We start from the raw sequence: 18,417 nt of genomic DNA, 5'->3' as shown, positions 1-18,417 counted from the left end.
CGCTCTGTCCATTAAGTATTTTTTAGAAACCTGTGAAGGTGCCGCGTGCAGATGGTGTGCTCGATTGTGAGTTAGCTCTTGTCATGCTAATCTAGGCAATTGAGACCCGTGGCAAATAATGGTTAGTGACATTTTGTTTTCTTTTTATGTAAACTACTGTCAATTATGACTCTACACAAGTTGCTAATGATTGCACAGAGATTCTGCAGACACGTACAAGACTGCAGTAACTACATGTTTGTCCCGCATTTGCCAGAAAATAAAATAATCCATTTGATCTTGGTGAAGTTTACTGGGATATTTCGATTGCTGAAAGTTGGGCCTAGAAGCCATTTTGTTTTTCAGTTGTCTATCTTGGCGTGTGTTCCCCTGTCACTATGAAAAGACCTGCAGTTCCCTGTAGCATGTTCACCTGAATGTGAAGTCGTTGTTTTCCGATCATAGCCCCAATCAAAATGGAGTTTACTGCAGTGAAAGGGGTAACCGACAAAGTCTTAGCTGGCTGTTTATTTTAAAGCATCTCTGTATGATGCATTGGCTCTCAAAGCGTAACTGACTGAATGTCAAAGTGAAACAGTGCTTGGCTTAACAAATCCTGAGGTTTCATGTGTTGAGAGACAACCACTTAAAATCAAACGGCGAGAGATAAAGATGCTCCTTTTGAATTCCCCGTCCATCATGTTCACTGTCAAGCTGCCAATGTAAAGACCAAAGACAGGAAACATCAGAATTATGGTAGCATGACCAGAGACCGCAGTTTAATGGCACTGGGTTCAAATCCAGTGTTATACAGATGTAGACACTGACATGTTTAGGCCTAAGTGCCATGGTTGCCTCTTAGGGTTGAAAAACTTAGGATAGAAAATGCTGCCCAAACATGCATTTAAACTCACATACTGTCCCAACCTTCCTGTCATAACTCTCAACAACCATAATGCCTTTTATAGGCCTAAACGCCACTCTAATCTCTAATCTCCGAAGACAATAAAAATGTAATGAAAAAAGAATCAACCTTTGTAAATGTCAGCACGGCAGCCTATTGGAAAACGAGAGCAGGCCTATATTTCAAAGTGCCTTATCTGTCTCCAAAAAAAAAGACCTTTCCACGGGAACCGTTTACCGCGGCGCATTGGAGTACAGTCGGTGTCAGTGGGCAACTATCTCAGGGGGCTTCATAAACATTTTGCGATAAGGGGAAAACAGACGGTATATCGCGCCCGCTATTATCAGAGGAGCGGGGCATGGCACCGGAGGGCTGGGAGGGAACAGGTCTTAAATTATAACGCGATATGAAACCAGGTGGCGCTTCTCACAGGCCCACTCTGAGGCCTTTTGAAATAACACTGCGCTCTGTGACAATGGTAGCTGCCAGGGCGTGTCCCAATAGGCTTCCTCAACTGGAATTAATGGGCTAAATTCTGCCAGGAAAAAAAAGAGAAATCCCATCAAGCATGTTTTCATTGCATCACTCCCCTTTCGTTCGTTAAAGACTCTCTCGCTTTCACTTTGTATCTCGCTGCGTATAACCCCTCTCCCCCTCACTCCAGATGAATGCAGCCATTCTTTCATATTTTTTTTTCTCCTTGGGCCAGAGAATCTAGAATAGGATTCTTATTTTATTACACAGTGTCATCAAGCTATAGTTTTGAATATCTATGCCGCTTTAAAACGTTAATTCCCCCCTGGTCTGTTGATGCAGTTTTAGTAAATGGCAGTTGTTTAGTGCTTTTAGTTAGTTCCCTCCCCTTTTAAGACCATATGATTATGTAGAGTGAAGCACACTGCTCCACATTGTTAAGCTGGCTGAAATGATTGTTTGTCTAAAGTTTTAAAGTACCATTTCCCTTAAGCCCAGCTGTTGATTGTGCTGTTTTTTTTGCCTCCGGTGGAGATTGTATACAAAATGCACAATGATGCACGAAGCTGAAGTGGTTGGTGGGGGCACAACTCAGAGGATCGCTGGGTCAAAGAGAGATCAAATTACATTTTGTTACAACAAGTGTAGACTTTACTGTTAAATGCTTACTTACCAGCCCTTTCCTAACAACGCAGAGTTAAAAAGTACGCAAATGTGCAAAAATTAAGAGATAAAAAAAGGAATTAGTAACACAATAAAATAACAATAACGAGGCTTTATACAAGGAGTACTGGTACTGAGTAAGTGTGCTGGGGTACTAAGTAGTTGAGGTGATTGAGGTAATAGGTACATGTAGTTAGGGGTAAAATTGACCAGGCAATCAGGTTCGATAATAAACAGAGTAGCAGCAGTGCGTGTGAAAGTGTGTCTGTGTGAGTGTGTTGGTGTATGCGTGTAGCGTCAATATACAGATGTGATATGTTTTGTGTTTGTAAGCGTGTGTGTATGTGTGCGCGCGCACATCAGTGTAGTATGTGTGAGTCCAGTGAGTGTGCATAGAGTCAGTGCAAAAAAAATAAAAAATGGGTCGGTGCAAGTAGTCATTTGATGAACTATTCATCGGTCTTATTGCTTGGGGGTAGAAGCTGTTCAGGAGCCTTTTGGTCCCAGACTTGATGCTCCTGCACAGCACGGCAAGCGGGGAGAAATGCGCTTTTGTTTTGAGAGACTCTGTGTGAACTCATCATGCAGCTGTTTTGATGACTGTTTTCCCAGATCTACACTAATGTACTGAATACCCGCTGAATGCTGGTCACTCTTCAAAGCACCACCATATTTCGTCAATGACCCCGATATGGTCTTTGACACTTCAATAGCCTGCTAAGTCCTATTTTGCATGGTGATTGTAAGCCTTTGGCCGATGTGTTACCGTGTGTAACTCAAGCTGTCCGTATTGTTCAGAAATATCCACCGTTCTATAAAGTAATAAAGATGATGAGTGTGAAAGCGAGACCTGTAGGCTATGTGGGTATCCCATGAGGTGGAGTTTTTCTGCTTTGGCTGCACTTCATAGCCTTGTGAATTTTTCAAACGTTTCGGGCATTAATACTTACAGTATGGACCGAAAAACGTTGGAAGTGCAGGGCTAGGCTAGGTCTTAGCTTCTGAGAACTCTTGGATCCAAAGAGATGGTTTGATTTCGCGGGGGCATGGGAAGCTTAGCTCAGGACTCTTTTTCTAATACACCCAGGGCTCTACGTGGTGGAGGAATGTGAAGCATTCCACCAGGGCCGGTGGAAAGAGAAGAGGGGGGGGGAGCACTGAGAAAGTTTATGTAAGCATGTGAGGCAGGAGTCCTAAGAAGGCTGAGGAATGCGAGGGGAAAGGAGAGCGGAATTACCGAGAGGTAGTTCAAAGCAAACGTCTGACTTTTTCGAGTGCAGACCAAGGGAGTGCTGGCGTAAGCCGAAATAGCTGATCTCTCGGTCTTGAGAAGACACGTTTTTGTTCTCTCATGGTCTCCGAAGCACGTAAATTATTCCTGTACGGTCTCTTGTTGTGAAGGTCATCGGAAGACCATCTCGACTTCTGTAGATATCTTTGTCGACAATAGAAAACAAACTGTGAAAAATATTTTTTCTCTAGGCTGTGTAAAGTTGACTGCAGCCTAATTCCTCATTACACGTTTTCAATGCCAGAAAAATATGATATTGACTCAGTTTCTGAAGTAGACCTCGTGCTACCATATGAAAATAAGCACTGGGGATAAACAGGATTTTGCAAATCCTAATCCTCTTTTGACAACCGGTAATCTTTTTGGCGCTCTAATTTGTTTAAATTGCCAGCTTTTGATATCCATGGCATGTGCAGTCCTCTCCATTTGTGGCGACACCATTGTAGCTACAAGGCCTTCTGGGGAAAAGAGTGTCTCTCCCCAATTTAGCCCCCTGCCCACTATGTACACCCCTTTCATGACAGGGACCATGGTCCTATACATGTTAGAAATACTGAGTACACCTCATCCTCTGAACTAAATAGGGAACATTATAGTATAGTTCCGCAGGTACTACCCCCACTGTGTGTTACTTTTTTTGTTTTGGCCTGGATCAGATGGATTTATCCAATCCACTTAAATGTTTTCTGTCCTCAGATCTCCTCTGCCATTTTCCTCGGCGCCTCGAAGCACAACCATGTTATTTCACAATTTTGTCTAAACAACACTCAGTGGGCTATGTGTTGTGCAGCAGACTTCATCCAGCCTCCCCGCTGTAACTAGCTATTGAGTAAATGTCACGGTGGACCTGTTTCCGGAGACTGATTGGGATGGCAGGTAGCCTAGTGGTTAGAGTTTTGGGCCAGTAACCAAAAGGTTGCTAGATCAAATCCCCGAGTTGACAAGGTAAAAATCTGTCGCTCTGCCCCTGAACATGGCAGTTAACCCACTGTTCGTAGGCCGTCATTGTAAATAAGAATTTGTTCTTAACTGACTTGCCTAGTTAAATAAAGGTTAAATAAAGATAACATAAATGAAAATTGCAGTTCACACGCCTACATGAGATGGCAGAATTGTAAGGACAGCGTTAGCCGTTAGCTCTTTTTTTTGTTTAGCCAAGCTGCTGTGCTAGGTGGCTGTCGAAGGTGTAGCCGTAGGGTATGCAAGGAAGAGGGAAAGAAAGGAGAGAGAGAGCAAATCTGTCTGGGTAGGTTGCCTAGGCTTTGTCAACTGTTTTTATTGCCTCAAGGGCACATTTTGCAACTTCCTCATTGACTAGCCTAGAAGTATAGGTGTGGTGGCTAAATACCTCGGATTCATCATTTATACACATTTATACAGCTAACTATTGTTTCAATAGATGCTTTGTCGATAGATGCTTGTTTTCTAGTAGGTTTATTTAAAGCCAGTCACGCATAGATGTCAGCTGAAATTGTCCTTGTGTTCAGAAAGGGATTAATTGAAATGGTTCTCTTTTTGAATTGAACTTGATATTCTAGGCATCAGAGCCTCATCAAACTATAAAAAATATACAAGATTTGGACTTTCTTACTTCCGCCAGTCAACCATTACAATGCTATCGTACCAGTTGGCCTTACCTACCACAGTTTAAGTTTCCTGTGAGGGGTGAGTTTGGGTCAAGGTCCTCTATGACTATGCAGCATTGATGTTAGTCACCACTAGAATGAATGAATGACATTTTATTTTCGTGTCAAATCGTTAATTGGCAACCCATCCTATCCGGGATTAATTGAAACATAAACAAACATTGCAATAATTCACTGTGATAATTCAGTGATAATTGCTCTAGCAGTGCAGAGCAGTAATATAAAGCCATCTTCTCTATGCTGATAGCTTTAGGGTTGGCAGCTAAAAGCCTGACACTCATGAGCGAATGGAATGAAATGGTATAGGTGTGGTGGCTAAATACCTCTGATTCATCATTTACACCCTCTGTGAGTAATGATCCAGCCAACTGTTGATTTGATATGTTGTTTCGATAGATGCTTTGTCTTCTGGTATGTTTATTTAAAGCCAGTCACGCGTTCATGTTTGTATAAAAAGTAGATGTTAACTGAAATTGGCATTGTGTTCGGTTAACCATTTCGATGAAGCTCTTTCTCTTTAAATGGAACTATTCTAGGCATCAAAGCCTCATCAAACTATTAAAAAAAGATACGAGATTTGGACTTTCTTCCTTCCGCCGGTCGACCATTACAATGCTATCGTACCAATTAGCCTTATCTACCACGGTTTGTTTAAGTTTCCTGTGAGGGGTGAGTTTGGGTCAAGGTCCTCTATGACTATGTAGTCTTGTTAGTCACCTGTAGCAGTGCAGAACTGCACTAATATAAAGTCATCTTCTCCATGCCGATGGCTTTAGGGTTGGCAGTGGGCACTCAGACAACCTGACACTCCTGAGCGAGTGGAATGGTTCTGCTATGCCAGTGTCTCCCAGTCAAATGGATGAGCACTGAAGCATGGGCATTGCGTTGGCACAGGCACAATAAATGTTTCATCCCTCTCGTTCTAGCTGTCTCTCTTTTACCTTGTCTCTCACACACACTTAGTCTGAATAGTACACATTCTCACCCTTACACACAGACACAGAAATGTACAACACACACACACAACACACACACACTCTCTATCTTAGTTTCTCGTTCCATTTTTTCACCCACTCAACCGCTCTCTCCGTCTCATCCTCACTCCTTCTTTTCCCAATCTCCACCCTCTCTCTCTCTGCCTCTCACTCATACTCTTTCCCCATGCTCTCGCAGGACGCTAGCAGTCAGATTAGCACTCACATTTCTTATTCATGCTTGACATTTGCAAATCTGTTCCTCCCAGAAGCAATCTCAGCGAGTGGAGTGAGTAGAAAAACTCACACTTGCACATTTTTACTGCGTTTATTTTTTTTGTGGCAATATATATGTTTTTGTAATCTGTTTACTTCATTATATAATCACTTTTTTATTTTATTTTTATTTCCGCCTCACGATGGCCCTTTGGGTGCATTTCGCAATCGGTGCCAGCCAGCAAGCCTCGACAAGCCTGTATACCCATATGACATCAACCATATTACACCCTGCATGCCTTCAGAAAGTATTCATACCCCTTAACTTAATCCACATTTTGTTGTGTTACAGCCTGAATTCAAAATTGATTAAATATATTTTTTATCACCCATCTACAAACAATGCCCAATAATGACAAAGTGAAAACATGTTTTTAGAAATGTTTGCAAATGTAGTAAAATAAAGTACAGAAATATCTCATTTGAGTTATCTGAGTCAATAATTTATAGAAGCACCTTTGGCAGCGATTGCAGCTGTGAGTCTTTCTGGGTAAGTCTCTTAAGAGCTTTTGACACCTGGATTGTGCAACATTTGCCCATTATTCTTTAAACAATTCTTCAAGCTCTGTCAAATTGGTTGTTGATCATTGCTAGACAACCATTTTCAGGTCTTGCCATAAATGTTCAAGTAGATTTAAGTAAAAACTGTAACTCGGACACTCACGGTCTTCTTTGTAAGCAACTCCAGTATAGATTTTGCCTTGTATTTTAGGTTATTGTCCTGTTGAAACGTGAATTTGTCTCCTGGTGTCTGGTGGAAAGCAGACTGAAACAGATTTTCCTCTTGGATTTTGTCTGTGCTTAGATCCATTCCATCCAAAAACATTTATTCTGGAGAAACTCGCCAGTCCTTAATGATTACAAGCATATCCATTAGGGTTGGGTGATATCAATTGTATTTGTCATATGCGCCCGAATACAACAGCTGTAGACCTTACAGTAAAATGCTTACAAGCCCTTAACCAACAATGCAGTTTTAAGAAAAATATCTAAAATAAATAAAAGTAACAAATAATTAAAGAGCAGCAGTAAAATAACAGTAGCGAGGCTATATTCAGGGGGGCACCGGTTAGTCAAGGTAATTGAGGTAATATGTACATATAGGTAGAGTTATTAAAGTGACTATACATAGATAATAACAGAGAGTAGCAGCATCGCAAAATGGGGGGTGGCAATGGAAATAGTCTGGGTAGCCATTTGATTAGATAGAAGCTATTTAGAAGCCTCTTGGACCTAGACCTGGCGCTCCGGTACCGCTTGCTGTGCGGTAGCAGAGAGAACAGTCTATGACTAGGGTGACTGGAGTCTTTGACAATTTTTAGGGCCTTCCTCTGACAACACCTGGTATAGAGGTCCTGGATGGCAGGAAGCTTGACCCCAGTGATGTACTGGGCCATACGCACTACCCTCTGTAGTGCCTTGCGGTCGGAGGTCTAGCAGTTGCCATACCAGGCAGTGATGCAACCCGTCAGGATGCTCTCGATGGTGCTGCTGTAGAACCTTTTGAGGATCTGAGGACCAAATCTTTTCAGTCTCCAGATTTTAATATCCATATATATTACTGGCTTAGTACACAAGGGGGAGCCAAAAAACACAAAAAGGCCCATTAGGCATCTTTTACCAGAATGCTAACAAAGTTAGCACAAGTTATCCAGCTAATAAAGTTATAAATATATAGGTAAGAGCTACCAAATGTCATTTTTGTTGCGTTTGGACATTTACAAGCGAATGTGAACGAGAGCTATTATGCAAATGAACAAGTTTTGACGCATGCTTGTCTGAATGAAGAACAATACTGTGTACACGCTGTGTCTGTGTGGAGTCTGGGAGTCGCTAGGGCAACGGGCTTTCCTGCTCTGCTTAGAGAAGATAGGGGAGGAGCAGATGGGCCTAGAACGGAGCGGAGAAAAAACGCAAGGATATCAAGATGCAGTGGTAGTTGTACAGAAAACTCATTCAAAGGGCTTTGACTTCTCAAACACGGCAGAAAGCTAAAACAATATGATGCCCCGTGACTTTATTAATTCAGCCACTTACTTAGATAACTAGCAAGTTAAACTTAGGGGTCACCCTATCTCAGAATTATTTGTTTTTCGTGGCCCAAAAATGGAAATAAACACATAAGAAATATCTTGCTACGTTTTGTAAATGCAGATCTAAAATGCTTCTTATTGTAATTTTTGCTCAGCTTCAAACAAATGTTGTGATTCAGTTTCACGTGTCCACTTGGATGAGAATTCACGAATGGGCATTCTATCAAACGACAGCGCTCTGACTGATGTGTAACTACTTTTCTCCGATACTTTTCTCGGTGTAGCCAGCTTACCTTTCTCTGGTAAAATGCAAGATTAACTTTAAGCAAAAACATTAGGAAATGTAGCTGGTTACATTTTTTTCAATGATAAACATTAGAAATATGATGGCCATGCATCGTTTTTTACTTAATCATTGTAAGCTCATTTACTTGTGTGGCTGCCAGCCACATAGTGTTGCACTTCTGTTGTCATCTGATGAAAATGAAGCTATTTTCTGCCGAATGTGTTGCACTAATCTATTTTCTGTGAAAGAAAGACTATAGTTGCACGTCGCTGATCACTCTTTTGAAGCAAAAAAAAAAGACTTGACTTTCAATATAAAACGTGATCCCTGTCAATACACAGCTACTCCCGCTTTCTCCCGTTGTGCTCGTTCAACTGTTCTAGGGAACTACGGTAAACTTCATAATGAAAAATAATGTGACAGGTGAAATGAAGAATGCAATCTGCTTCAATCTTCTAACGTATTGCACAAGTTGACTGCAGGTATTTACTTACAAAGTAGCTACAAATATTAAAATGTACGGTACACCATCCAAGCCTAATACCCATAACATGATGCAGCTACCACTATGCTTGAAAATATGGAGAGTGCAGTATTTTTGCCATATTACTTTAGTGCCTTCTTGCAAACAGGATGCATGTTTTGGAATATTTGTATTCTGTACAGGCTTCCTGCTTATCACCTAGACAATTCGGTTAGTATATTGGAGTAACTACATTTTAGCATTTTGGTCAAATAGCAGATGGTCTTATCCAGAGCGACTTATAGTAGTGATTCCATAAATGTTTCTACAACAATGTTGTAAGTTACAACTTGTAACTACACTGTTGTTGATCCATCCTCAGTTTTCTCCTATCACAGCCATTCAACTCTGTAACTGTGTTAAAGTCACCATTGGCCTCATGGTGAAATCGCTGAGCGGTTTCCTTCCTCTCTGGCAACTGAGTTAGGAAGGACGGCTGTATATTTGTAGTGACTGGGTGTATTGATACACCATCCAAAGTGTAATTAATAACTTCACAATGCTGAAAGGGATATTCATTTTTTTAACCGATCTACCAATAGGTGCCTTTCTTTTCGAAGAATTGGACAATTTAGTATCTCACAACATTTCAGCTTTTCATTTTTTAATTAATTTGTTGAAATTTCAAAATACATAATTCCACTTTGACATGATGTGGTATTGTGTGTAGGCCAGTGACAAAACATCTCAATTTAATCAATTTTAAATTCAGGTTGTAACTCAACAAAATGTTGAAAAGGTCAAGGGGTGTGAATATTCTCTGAAGGCAGGTTACACCCTCACATGGCTGTAGGAAGTGTTATGGAGTGTTACAGTGCTATCCATTTCCACCTTTGCCACCCTGCCTCCCTGGCCTTATTACACGCCTCAAGCTAACTGCTAACCCTGGCTAGCAGTAATGATGAGTAATGACAAAAAAAGCACCTCAGACTCAGACATAAGATACAGTAACTCTGAGGTGAACCCCCTGAAAAGTGAAATGTCAGTGACAGGTGTTGGAGATTTCTTTTTTCTTCTCTCTTTATTCTGAATATTTTTATTCCCCCCTGAGGAGAAAGGTAGGCCTGTCTCTCGGTTACAAACCTGCAGTGCAACTCATTGAGTTACAGGGAGCAACAAAGTGTTTTGAAAGGCAGGCAGTAGGAAAAGTAGGATTGGTGCCATGGAGCAGTGTCTTATCGTTCTTCGGTATATGGCACACTAGGACAGTATGCGATTACCGCTTGCCTATAGGTGGCAAACAGGCCTCGCCCTGGCTTTATTATAATTTATTACCTTCGGAGGTGGGCCGGGCCAATGAGCTCACTTTTATTGCTTTCGATAACAGGTCATTGGGACCTTTTTTTAAATGTTAATGTTTACTTAAATTGCATGGAAAGAGATTTTCTAGAGATTGTCTTCTTAACAACTGAGTAATTTCGTATCGCTCTACCCCTGACATGCCATAACCCAAGTCTACCTAATGATCAGATATATTTTTAAAGCCCCAAATAAAACGTGCATGAGAAACCACATCATAAATGTTGGGTAATCCTCGAGGGAAACAACTGTGCACTCATCCAGAGAAGGATGGCTGACTAGCCTACTTTCTAGTTTGCCGTTTTGATGGTTCCACCACAGATCTCCTTTCAGTCATCGGGGGTATTGTTGTGAAATGTTAGTCCTAACAGGTCTTTGAAAGCTCCTCTGTTTGCTCAGCTGAAAGCTATAGGCCCCTCATGGCAAATGGTCTGCTGTAAAAATCCAGGCCTGTCATGTAGAAACAGACAGCAGGGTCTGATGACAATACCAACCTTCTACCCTACCATATTCCCCCTACTGCTGTGCACCGACACCTACCCATGATTAAAATAGCACAGAATGAGTTTCTCTCTTTCTCCATATCTTTCCTTTCTCTTTTTTTCGTTCTCTTTCAAGTGGTATCTACATACTGGATTTTTTTTGTTTGCCTAAGCGTTTGTGTGTGATCCCCATAAAGAATGCTAAATGCTCTTTGAACTACTTTTTGTTTTTATATGTATGGACTAAGACAATTTCCATCTAAAAGCTGGGAGTGAAATGGTTTTAAAAAAAAATAATGTTTTATGGATGTTTCTCTTTCATAGTACAAGAGCCCAAATAACTCATTATTCGCTTTCTTTCTCCCAGGGGTCATCAGAACCCAGGAACTCTTGGACCATGAGACCACCCCGCAATACTGGCTGACTGTGTACGCCACGGATGGTGGCGTGGTGCCCCTCTCGGCCTTTGTGGAGGTCTACGTGGAGGTCCAGGACGTCAACGACAACGCGCCGCAGACCTCGGAGCCCGTCTACTACCCATCGGTGGCGGAAAACTCGCCCAAGGACGTGTCCATCATCCAGATCGAGGCGGTGGACCCGGACGCCCGAGCCAGCGACAAGCTCTCCTACAAGATCACCAGTGGCAACCCCCAGGGATTTTTCGCCATCAACTCCAAGATGGGTAAGACTAAGGCAAAGGCCGCCACTTTTCTGAATTGAACTTTATTGATTCCCAAGATGGAATTGATTTCTCGCAGGCAAACATGTGTAGTGCTGCTATGCTTTAAATGAAGTGCATACACAGAATAGTAAAGGTAGACAGAAAACAACCAGGTAAGGTCACACGTGTCATTAATGTTATCCATTTGTGGTACATTGAAATGTATTGGAAATGGCCTTGTCTTTTGCTTCCCATTGACTTTGTGTATTCCAATGGATGTGTTCTGTATATGAAACACAATGCATGTACAGCGCCTTGGATTTATCTTCCCACGTATAATGTGTGGCCAGCAATCAATTAACCATCGCCTAACAGATTGTAGTCAATAGGCTACACACCGACTGAGAGACGAGTGTATGTAAAGCCATGTCCAATTTTATCACTTGAAAGAATACAACTCCTCTCACAAGGTTGTGAGTAGCGCTTCTACATAAAAAGGGTAAAGAATAAATGTAGAAAGAATAGATGTTCAATTGCCCTTTGAGACTATGAGGGTACATGGGGTCAGTTGTAGGTTATCTAGGTTATATCAATCCTTTTGTTCTATAAGAAGCCTTTGGAATCTCCAGTATGGCCACATGATTTTAGCATGGTCGATAGGAGAGATGTCTACAGGGGCTTTTCCCACTACCCACAGAGCACAGTGTGTTCACATATGGTGTTCTGAAAATGGATGAACGTTGAATATTTTTTTTTTTTTTTTTTGTGAAGCCCACTGGAGCAGACAGCAATTTTACTCCAGCATGAGCAGAAATAGTAGTACAAGGACTAAAAGGTGCAAACTGAAGCTTTTGAAATGGAAGCCAACGTTTTTGAACGTGGATGTTTTTTTTTGGTGGGGTTTTGAAGGAATTGTTCACACTTTAAATTCAGTTGGACAGATACCATGTTATTACATACGACTGTGATTTATTAGTATAATGCCATAGATCATGACTTTGTTCAGTTTGCTTTCATTACAATTCAGTCTGGACTTCAAATACCTTGTCTACAGTCCCGATGCCCAGCTGTGTAATTACAGTTGGGTTACCAAAGCAGTTAGACGCTACAAGGCATAACAGCGGCTCAATATGAAAAGTCTGCTAGCCTGAATCAAGTCAATCAGCAAAACGATATTTGTATGTCCCCTTTTAATAATCAACACAGAATGCTCATTACAAACAAGCTTGTTTACATTGATTGCATTGTGCAACCCTGTATGTCTTTCAGTAACTGCTAATTAACAAACTCATTTCAATCCTACCTCTGACTTTTGTATACCAGTCTCTTGTTGCGAGTACTCATTTAAACTGACATGAGGAATGGGCTGTAGAGCAAATCGGCTCTCCAGTTTCCCCCCATTGACTTGTGTGGTCCCATATTCCAAGGCGGTCCTCCCATCAACAAACTGTGGTTATTTTTGTTATAGCAGGGGCCAATGTGAGTGTTCTTGACCAAATAAGGGTTCGTCATGTAGCATGCTCTCTCTAGCTTTCCTAATGATGGCAACTCTCCAATGAGAGATGGAAAAGAAAGGGACGGGAGAAAGAACTTTCTTTCTAAGGCACATTTAGCTGCATTTAGGCATTAATTCAACGGGGCAATGGACGATAGTTTTGATAATGAAGGTGTGAGTTGTGTGGGAGGTGGAAGGTTTGTGTGTGTGTGTGTGTGTTGACTGTAAGATTCCACATAGACAGATAAGCCATCCTGAACACAGTGGGTATGGTGTATTTCTCTTGCAATGAAGAAGGCAGTCTTGAAGTGGAGCAGGCATTCTTGAAGTGATTTACAGTATAGACGACTAGAGATGAGTTCGCCAGACTCATGCTGTCGAGATAATAGCCGTTGTTGGATTTTAGGAGTTGGCCTAGATTCGAGTTTCTGCTATCTGTAGTTAGTACCTGTTGAAGAAAGTATATAGGGCAAACCAGCCAAGACACGAATGCACACCGGGGATTAATCACATAGGATCTGATCAGCCGAAGAGGTTTAATTTCACCCAACGTTTTAACAGAATTGTCTGATATTCTATTATCCGGTGTTGCCTTAAGAGCGCCAATGGTGCCCTCTGATCAACGGGCAGATCTATATCTGACCCCGGGCCATTGATTTGGGCTAACCTCCAATGATTTTCATTTAACCTCTGAGATGGAAAGCACGTCACCACTAAACTGTTGAAAACCCAAAGGTGCGTCTGAGAAAGTGAATTGACATCGGTCTATTTTAAGGGTGGCTGCTTTAGATCGGCCCCGTAGTCAATAAATCGCTTTCACCATAGTGTATTGTAGTTGGGTGTTTTTGCCTCCCATCCGAACAGGCTGGATTGAATGTATCCGATATGCGTCACGGTCTTTCGACACGTTGTTTCTGGATGTTTCCTGAAAACGGCTCTATTGGGAGAGCAGATTTCAACTTGCCCTTTGAACCAAATGCTCCTACTTAGCCTTCATATTACCAGTAGATATTTCCCCCTTCTGGATTACAGGGTATTTATGAAACTCAAAGCTTTACAGGGCTACTGAGTCTACCTTTTTATGTTCCAACGCTTCTCCGGCTGCTTTGTAGGTCTTCTCAAATGGGTTTACACGAAGGACGGCGATGAGCGAAGGATGAAACCCATTCATGCATATCAAAGTGTGTTAAAACGTTTATCAGTGGTACACCAGGGCTCCTCACGTCAGGTTCAACAAAGAGGTGGCTTGTACAAAGAGAAACTTCAACTAAATCACTGCCTCCATATATGTGTAATTTCTGAGAGAGAGAGAGAGAGAGAGAGAGAGAGAGAGAGAGAGAGAGAGAGAGAGAGAGAGAGAGAGAGAGAGAGGCACGCATCTCAACTGTTGCTGAAAACATTAAATGTAATATTCATAAGTGAACGGGACACATTTGTTCAAAGATTAACTTAACTAAATCACTTATATGGATTTGTATCATTTATATGGAGAGAGAGCTTTTTATTTTCCATGTGACTGCCATTAAGACGGATGAAAATTGGCTTCATACCAGGTCGACATTATCAACTCAATATGACATTCTCCCCGCATATTACAGGACAGCACACTCTGTAATTATAAGCTCAAGAACGGCAACGGGAGCAAGGCCCTGTTTTGGCATATCTACAAAGCTCTAGAAAGGGGTGGGGAAAAAAATAAAGGAAAAACTCATGTGTGCTGTATGTGTGGGTTTTGGCAAATGTTGCGTACACATGTATAGCTAGCTAGCTTATTAGCTTTGAAGCTAACATTTCTTCCCTTCAGCCTGAAAGTCTGACAGCTTCAAATGCAGATAGAAGAAGGCTTCTTCTCGTGCCACTTTTGGCTCGCCCTTTTCCCTGTTTTGGTGAGCATTGCCGACACGTGTAGCTTAGCTAGCTAGCTAGCTATCATTGAAGCTAGTATTTTCTTCCTGTAGCTTATTGCCTGACAGTCGGGGGGCTTCAAACGCAGATGAAGGCTTCATCTCCTGGCTGCTTTTGTGTCGCCTTGCCCTTTTCTCTGTGCAGTCACCGTATCGGCTGGCTAAATCCCTGGATGAAAGGCTTACTTTATTTCTGCAGAGTAAACAAGTCCGGCTGTTTATTTCCCTGTAACTCTAGGGGTTTCATTTAAGTGCAAGGCCATCTCTCTCCCTCTCTCTCGCAAGACACCACGGCAATCCCGTTCGGAGAAAGCTGGCAATGGGAATTCATGGGTTTTGGGGTTTCGCTTGGTCTGGAAAAAAAAAGAAAAAAAAAGTTCCTCCCCGCTGTTTCAACGTTTTCTTTTCCCCAGTCTTTCCAAGACACCAAGGAGAATTGTGTCACTTTGTGAGATTTACTCCTTGGCCATTAATGTATGTGTTCAGTCTGTGTGTGTAGCATTGTATGTGCCTCCTCACATAAGTGGTCTGTATCCAGAGCTGGTGTGAACGAGGCTCCCCCCCTCTCCTCCACCTGATCTAGTGCTAACCCACCCACTCGCTGTGTTGAAGCAGATCAGGTTTATAGTGATACACATACCACAGGATTCCCTCCCTCCTCTCATTTGTCCCTCTCGCTCTCTGTGGGTCAGCGTCCTTTTCAAACACAGCCCCGGTCGGAAAACACGTTTCTGCTTTTCCCACCCTCGTTCGGCTTGACCCCCAGCGAGCCCTTGTAGGAGTAAAGTTGCTGAGTTACCCACCTCCTGCTCTGTACAAGCCTCCACTCTCGCGTACACTCTCCGCTTTTTAAATCGCTACAAAGCTTTGGCCTCTCGTTAAAAAGAGACGTCGGGAGGTATTCTCGGGCGGTCGTCAGGGAGAGGTGGACGTGAGCTGCCTTCCTGCGTAGAGGGAGAGTAGGAAAATGGACACTGTTAATGATACCTGGCAAAAGAGGGATTTAAAAGATGCAGGCAGCCTGCTGTGACGGATTGAACTGGGCTTTGAACAATGCCGGAATTGGAGTGTGTGCTCAAACAGCCGTGACTTCTCGTCGGAAATACACTTGCACTCCGGAAACAGGGAGGGAATGAGAGGGAGAGGTCGGCCAAAGATCACATGAATATCACAGAAAGTCTAACTAGCTGGCAATCCTATGTAGTCCAAAGGTGATTACACCAATGTGTCATCATGTACTGATGATCATTTGTGATCTGTAAGAGCAAGAGCACCAATTGTCTCTGGTTCAGTATTTGTGTTTTAACTACGATCCCTTTAGGACTCTCTTTTATGACGATAGGTTCAAGGTTCCCTATGAACAAACACTATCCTTGCCCAAGATGAGAGACTATTGTTTAGTCTGTTTTATGAAAATTAACCTTGGAGCGCAAACACACAACCTCCCCTTTCACAATGAGGCACTCAATGTTCTTCACTTGACAACAGTACAGCATAGCCCATTCACTTAGTTCTGCTTCCAGATTAGTCCTGACAATGGCATGTCCTGTGTGGGACAGAGTTGTGCATTCCACATTGTCCCCCCCCCCCCTGCATTTGGTAGCAGCAGTTGACCCACGTATTGACATTAATGGGAAAGATAAACCCAGGTGATCTTTTTTTTTTTTTTAGGCCCTCATTGAAAATGAGGGCTCAACGCTTCCTAGCGAGCCCGGATCAGAGAACCAGTCATTGTAGTAAATTGAAAAGGTATATCTCGGTAATTCGTTGGCAAGCATGGTTTCCTCTGACAGCTTTAAAATGCATTTCTAATGCCAGCAGTTGTATGAAAAGCCGTTAGAACAGAAAAATAATAGCCAGTGGGGTCCGGGCTTCAAATCATCGACTCCGTGATATACTCGTATCAGCTTTCAGCGACGCCTTCTCTGTTAGAAAAGGGGAGAAAAAAAACAAACATCTGACAATGTGCACCGCGTGTTTCAAAGCGCCCAGGCCGATAGCGAGGGGAAGCCAGATAGGAAATGGATACTACCTCCAACAACTTCCTGACGTTTCCTGCTATTCGGGGGGGGGGGGGGGCGAACAATTGGCATGAGACACAAAAGGTTTTCAAAGGAGCAGGAAAGGAAAGGGATGGAGTATACTTTTTTTCAGGGAAACTAATCCACAGCTTCTAGCTACCTGAACCTTTTGTAGGCTGTTGTTAATGTGTGTGTGTCTGCCTAGTGTGTGTCTGTCTGTCTCTCTGTCTGTCTGAGAGTGTGAGGGATGCCTACAGCACTACAAGGCTTCGAGGTTCATTAAGTATAAGCTCTTAGCACACCTGTTCCTCCCGGCTCGCCCCCTCCTAAGCTGCTCCCAAGCACCTCCCTCACCTCTCTGGGAACAGCTGAATCTACATCCTCCGACGCTGCAGCCGGGAGGTACTGCAGACTGCGGCCTGCACACCGACCAGACTGCCTGTCCTCAGCACATGACTGAGCACGGGAATGTACACACATCAGCAGAGGCCGATGTAAAAAAAAAAAAAAAATACATGGACGTCATCTGCCTGGGTTGGTGTTTTCTCAATCTCACACAAGGCGTTTCCGGTCTCTCGCTGTCTATTTTGCGCTACCTTTCTCTCCTAACCTCCCTCTCTCTTTCTTTTCCCCCTCCCTCCCTCTAAATTGAAGGCAGACACATTACATTCAGGCATAATAGATACAGTATAGCCAGTATGTAGAACCCAGCTGGTAATCAGCTCCACAGTATCCAATTACTCATCCCTGTCACCAAACCATACATCAATCACACGCTCAAAACAGGCATCTGGACCCCCCTATAGGCACACCGTAGCAAAACGTCTTGCAACGGGAGATGAAAATTAGTGCCTCTCATTGGGGAAGTCCTCACTGTTTTAGCCAGTTTTCTTCTGTTTGGTATCCTGTGAATACGACCCCTGTCACATTGACCATGGGAATCAGAATCAGTAACACCCGAGTGGCTCTGATACACTTTCAATGTACCACGACCACAGATGACATTGACCTTATAAAAATCCGTCCCCGAAATTGAGTTCCTCCAGTGTCGATATTTATCTCTGTTTATGGTCGTAAGCAACTGCGCTTTCTTAAGCTTATCGGCAGTCCTGCACATCCTGTCGGGGAAAATTCCCAAGCTTCCAAAATTCCTCGGCTTCCATCATATGTATATTAGTTTTGGAGAGGAAGTATTTTCCCAGACCCCCTGTATCTGTCCTAATCGAGGACCGCCTACAGATAGACAGTGAGATAATAGTAGGGTTCCCTCTTTTTTGCGTCCCAAATGGTACCCTATGCCCTACTTTTGACCAGGGCCCACTGTCAAAAGTAGTGCACTATGAGGGAATAGGGTGCCATTTGGGACACATTGTTTGTTTATATCCCCTCGGATGAATCTCCATTAGATGAGCCCTATTAGCTACCTGGTTGGAGGGTAATGAGGTAGGGAGGATGGAGTCCTCTGAAGCAACCCTTGTGTGTGTGTGTGTGTGTGTCTGCAGTGTC

At 42.8% G+C, this 18,417-nt stretch overlaps 1 protein-coding gene across 12 annotated transcripts in view; it reads left to right on the top strand.

Moving 5' to 3' along the window:
* Positions 1-18,417, top strand: part of fat1a (FAT atypical cadherin 1a) — a 93,431-nt gene that overhangs the window by 13,233 nt on the left and 61,781 nt on the right. For all 12 annotated transcript variants that reach the window (XR_001328235.3, XM_014195248.3, XM_014195253.3 and 9 more), the window contains exon 3: positions 11,198-11,512. Coding sequence is in view for 11 of the 12 variants with exons in the window: in XM_014195248.3 (XP_014050723.3) it covers positions 11,198-11,512 (315 nt within the window). In the remaining variant the exon portion in view is untranslated. The remainder of the gene's footprint in view (positions 1-11,197; positions 11,513-18,417) is intronic.

The sequence above is a fragment of the Salmo salar genome, chromosome 04 (genome assembly GCF_965601325.2).
Source record: "Salmo salar chromosome 04, fSalSal1, whole genome shotgun sequence".
Taxonomy (NCBI): domain Eukaryota; kingdom Metazoa; phylum Chordata; class Actinopteri; order Salmoniformes; family Salmonidae; genus Salmo; species Salmo salar.
Note: the sequence above shows the minus strand (reverse complement) of the source record. Positions and strands in the feature narration are given on the sequence as shown.